Source organism: Silene latifolia, chromosome Y (genome assembly GCF_048544455.1).
Source record: "Silene latifolia isolate original U9 population chromosome Y, ASM4854445v1, whole genome shotgun sequence".
Lineage (NCBI taxonomy): Eukaryota > Viridiplantae > Streptophyta > Magnoliopsida > Caryophyllales > Caryophyllaceae > Silene > Silene latifolia.
Genome location: NC_133538.1, coordinates 364271049 through 364275403, shown reverse-complemented (window position 1 = coordinate 364275403; position 4355 = coordinate 364271049). Strand labels below are relative to the sequence as shown.

At 37.9% G+C, this 4355-nt stretch overlaps 1 protein-coding gene across 1 annotated transcript; it reads left to right on the top strand.

The window, feature by feature from the left end:
• Nucleotides 1–601: 601 nt before the first annotated feature.
• Nucleotides 602–1729, top strand: LOC141631770 (uncharacterized). The gene has a single exon (XM_074444393.1). It carries the CDS (start codon nucleotides 602–604, stop codon nucleotides 1727–1729), a length of 1128 nt encoding a protein of 375 aa, XP_074300494.1.
• The last annotated feature ends 2626 nt before the right edge of the window (nucleotides 1730–4355 follow it).

Below are 4355 nucleotides of genomic sequence, written 5' to 3'. Positions count from 1 at the left end.
ATATAAAAACGAATTATTAAAACCCTAATATAAAAAAAAATCGATTAAAATATAAAAAGTAATATATCAACTAAATAAATGCAGGAAAGCCAAGAAGCAACCTGCACCCACTGTGCCCTCCAAAAAGCCTGTTACTAAAGTGTGGAAACCTAAGGTAGTGGAGAAGAACAAAGAACCTATTGTTGTCACTCATGCTGAAACCAGTCAGTATACTCCTCGAGTTGAAATACAATTGCAGCCTGTTATCTAGCATAAGAATGGCAGTTATACATCTGGTCCTTCTCAAGCCAGACCTATTATGAGGATGAGTAGACAAGAGGTTACTGATGGAGCTTACAGTGTACACAAATTTGGTCAACAATCTTTTATGGAAGCCTCAAATCCAAGACTACACCCAAGGTAGGAATTGGGACGAGTGGTAGTGTTCCTCACCTTGTGGTGGGGAATGTATAACCTTGGATTCTGGAATGTCAGGGGATTAAACAATCCTACTAAGCAAAGGCATATAAAGTGGTTTATGCATATGAATAAAGTGGGTTTGTTTGGTCTCCTAGAGACCAAGGTTAAATCCTTGGCTCTGAATAGTTTGCAAAATTTACTAATGGATGGTTGGAGTTTGTCTACTAATAATAGTTCTCATAAGGGTGGTAGGGTTTGGATCTTGTGGAATCCTTCTATCTTTCATGTGGACTTTCTTAATTACTCTGCTCAATGTATTAATATGAAGGTTACTGAAGTGGCTTCTACTACCTTCTTTTACCTATCTATGGTTTATGCTTTCAATGACATTCAAGCAAGGGAAGAGTTATGGGCTCAGTTGGTGGATTTCTCTATTCATATCAAGGATCCCTGGTTAGTGTGTGGGGACTTCAATTGTGTCTTGTCCCATGCTGAAAGATTAGGAGGTAATAGTAGTGATAAGGAAATAGATGATTTTCAAGGGTGTCTGACCAGTTGTGGGTTAGTGGATAGTCCTGCTAGAGGTTCCTTCTTCACTTGGAACAACAAGCAGGATGTCAGTTCTAGAGTCTATAGCAGACTGGATAGGGCTTTAATTAATCAGGAATGGAGTGATCAAATGCCTACTATGTATGCTCATTTTCTTCCTGAAGGCATATTTGATCACACCCCTTGTCTGCTTAAGACTTCTGGTCAACAGAATAGTTTAAAAAAACCATTCAAATACTTCAATATGTGGGGGAAATCTTCTGATTATCTTCAGTGCTTACAAGGATGGTGGAAAACCTCAGGCTATGGCACTAAGATGTATTGTCTTGTTAAGAAAATACAACAGTTGAAGCCTTATTTTAGACAATACAATAGGGACTACTTCTCTGATATTGAGAATAGTGCTATTCTTGCCCTGAAAAACCTGGAGTATATTCAAGCCCAGCTTGCTATTGATCCTAGAGATTCCTTGTGGCTGCAAAAAGAACAGGATGCTATTGGAGAATATAAGGAATTGCAGACTGCTTGCACTCTCTTCTTGAGTCAGAAAGCTAAGGCTGCTTGGATTAAGGATGGTGATAGTAACACAAAGTACTTCCATGGTGTTATTAAAAGCAACTTTATGAAGAATCAAGTGCTGTCCATTTCTAATATGGCTGGGAAGGAGCATGAGGATCCTCAAATGATTCAGAATGCCTTCCTTGAGATTATATTCACTCTTAGGGACAGAAAGCTACTACTTCGTGAATCCTCAGATTGTAAGGCAAGGGGTTGTGTGTAATACTGAGCATTGGACTCAGTTACTCAGGCCTGTCACTAGCCAAGAAATCAAAGCGCCATCTTCTCAATTCCGCACAACAAGGTTCCCGGGCCTCGATGGCTTTTCTAGTGCTTTTTTAAGGATTCATGGGATATCATTGGTACTGAGGTATGTGATGCAGTCCATGATTTTTTTATCACTGGTAAATTACTCAAGCAGCTCAACTCTATTATTCTTACCCTCATACCTAAGTGCAAAATGCCTACTCAGGTTTCCCAATTTCGACCCATTGCCTGTTGCAATGTCTTGTATAAATGTATCTCAAAACTCATTTGTGCTAGACTTGCTGATGTGTTACCTGAGTTGGTGAGTAAAAATCAAGGTGGCTTCATCAAGGGGAGGAGAATTATTGAGAATATTTTAGTGTGCCAAGACTTAGTTAAGCTGTACAATAGGCAGTCTAGCTCTCCTAGGTGCATGTTTAAAATGGACTTGATGAAAGCTTATGATTTTGTGAGTTGGCAATTTGTGGATGAGATTTTGCAAGCCTTCAATTTTCCTCCTCATTTTTGCCATTTGATTATGGAATGTGTCAGGAGTACTTCATTCTCGATTGCTTTAAATGGTGAAACTTTTGGCTACTTCAAAGGGAAGAGAGGGCTTAGGCAGGGTGATCCCATGTCACCTTTGTTGTTCACACTCTGTATGGATTATTTGAGTAGGATACTTCTGTGTGCTACTAGGAAGCTGCCTTTCTCCTATCATCCCTTATGTCACATAATGAAACTAACTCATCTTATGTTTGCAGATGATTTGTTATTGTTTTGTAAGGGAGATATTAAGTCTATCATGGTTATTCTGAGATCTTATGCTGCTTTCTCTGTAGCATCTGGCCTGAATATGAATGCACAGAAGTCTTGTGCATATTTTAATGGTGTGAATGACGAGCTCAAGAAGGATATTCTCTCAATTTCTGGTTTTATGGAAGGTAAATTGCCATTTAAATACCTTGGGGTTCCAATCACTGCAGGCAGATTGAAAAAGAAGGAGTGTGCAGTGTTAATTGATAAGATTGTCAATAGAATTAAGAGTTTGGGAGCCAGACGTTTATCCTATGCAGGCAGGCTAGTACTGGTTAATTCTGTGCTTGCTTCTCTTTATAATTATTGGGCCTCTATGTTTGTACTTCCCAAAGGAGTTTTGCATAGAGTTGATGCTATCTGTAGAAATTTCTTATGGGAGGGTAGCACAGAGCATAATAGGGCTTCCTTTATTGCTTGGTCAAAAGTGTGTGTCCCTAAGAAGGAAGGTGGATTAGGGCTCAAACAAAGCCAGATTTGGAATCAAGCTATCATTGGGAAGCTTGTGTGGTGGTTGGTAGAGAAACCAGACAAGCTTTGCGTGCAATGGGTGCATCATGTCTATTGTAAGGATCAAGCTTGGCATCAACATCAACCTACTTCCAGTGCTAGCTGGCATTGGAGGAAGATTTGTCAGGTTCGTGATTTAATTCAGGATGGATTTGTTAATCATAGTTGGAGTATCAGTCAGGGTGATTATAAGGCTAGTTCGTGTTATAACTGGTTGAGAATTAAAAGGAATCAAGTTTCTTGGAGCAATGCTGTATGGAATTCAATGGCCATACCAAAACATTCCTTTATAGCATGGATAATTGCAAATGAAGCATTGATCTTTGAAACAAAAATTATTCAGACTTCATATCGTTCGATGATTTTATCAGATATCTGTTTGAATCAGCCTGAAACTCATATGCATCTCTTCACTGAGTGTGTATACAGTCAACAGATTTTACAGCTGATTGGCAGCTGGTTGATTGCTGATTTCAGCAGTCCTTCTATACTTAACAGTATAGCCAGCAAGAGGTGGAGTAAGTTGAGAAACAAGTATGCACCATTACTATCTTGGCAGCGTGGTATCAAATATGGTTTCAAAGGAATGAAGCCCGGATTAATGGCAAAGTTCAGAGAGCTGTTTATGTTTTCAATTTCATTAAGGCTAGCATCTCTCAACGTTTTTATAGTTGTAAACCTCAAGTCATCTCTGATAAGGATACTTGTTGGTTGTCTAGAGTGCAATTAGTATAAGTATATGCACTGAAATATGTATGGTACTAAAAATGTCTTGTATTGCTGTTCTTCATTGATCAATATAATTTCTTACCTTTTAGCAAAAAAAAAAAAACTAAATAAATTCCCATTTGACAAAATAAAATTATGTATAGCCAAAATAATATATAAAAATCATAGAACCAGATTTCAATAATTTCGAAAATCATATATGAGTATAAATCATCATAAAATATTAAAAACTCAATAATACATACAACTACAACAAGTAAATCGTGTAATATCGAGCAACGTCGAAGTTACCTCTATTCGCTATCCGATTCGACAAGAGATACGTCATAAGGATCCTTTTGAATCTCGATAGTCTTGACAACGAACACAAAAATCAACCGAATCCATGCCTCTAACCAATTTTGCGCACCAATCAATCGTCCACCCCGATCAAAAACAAGTTGAATTAAATTAGGAAAACAAGAATATTAACTGAAGTTGTAGATGGGTCGAAATAAAGAAGCAAGAAGGTAAGTATGTACGTAGAATTGTTTACGAATGGAAATGAA

What these genes read in the sequence shown, in the direction of transcription:
- LOC141631770 (XM_074444393.1), top strand. Translation starts at nt 602, where the DNA reads ATGGATGGTTGGAGTTTGTCTACTAATAATAGTTCTCATAAGGGTGGT.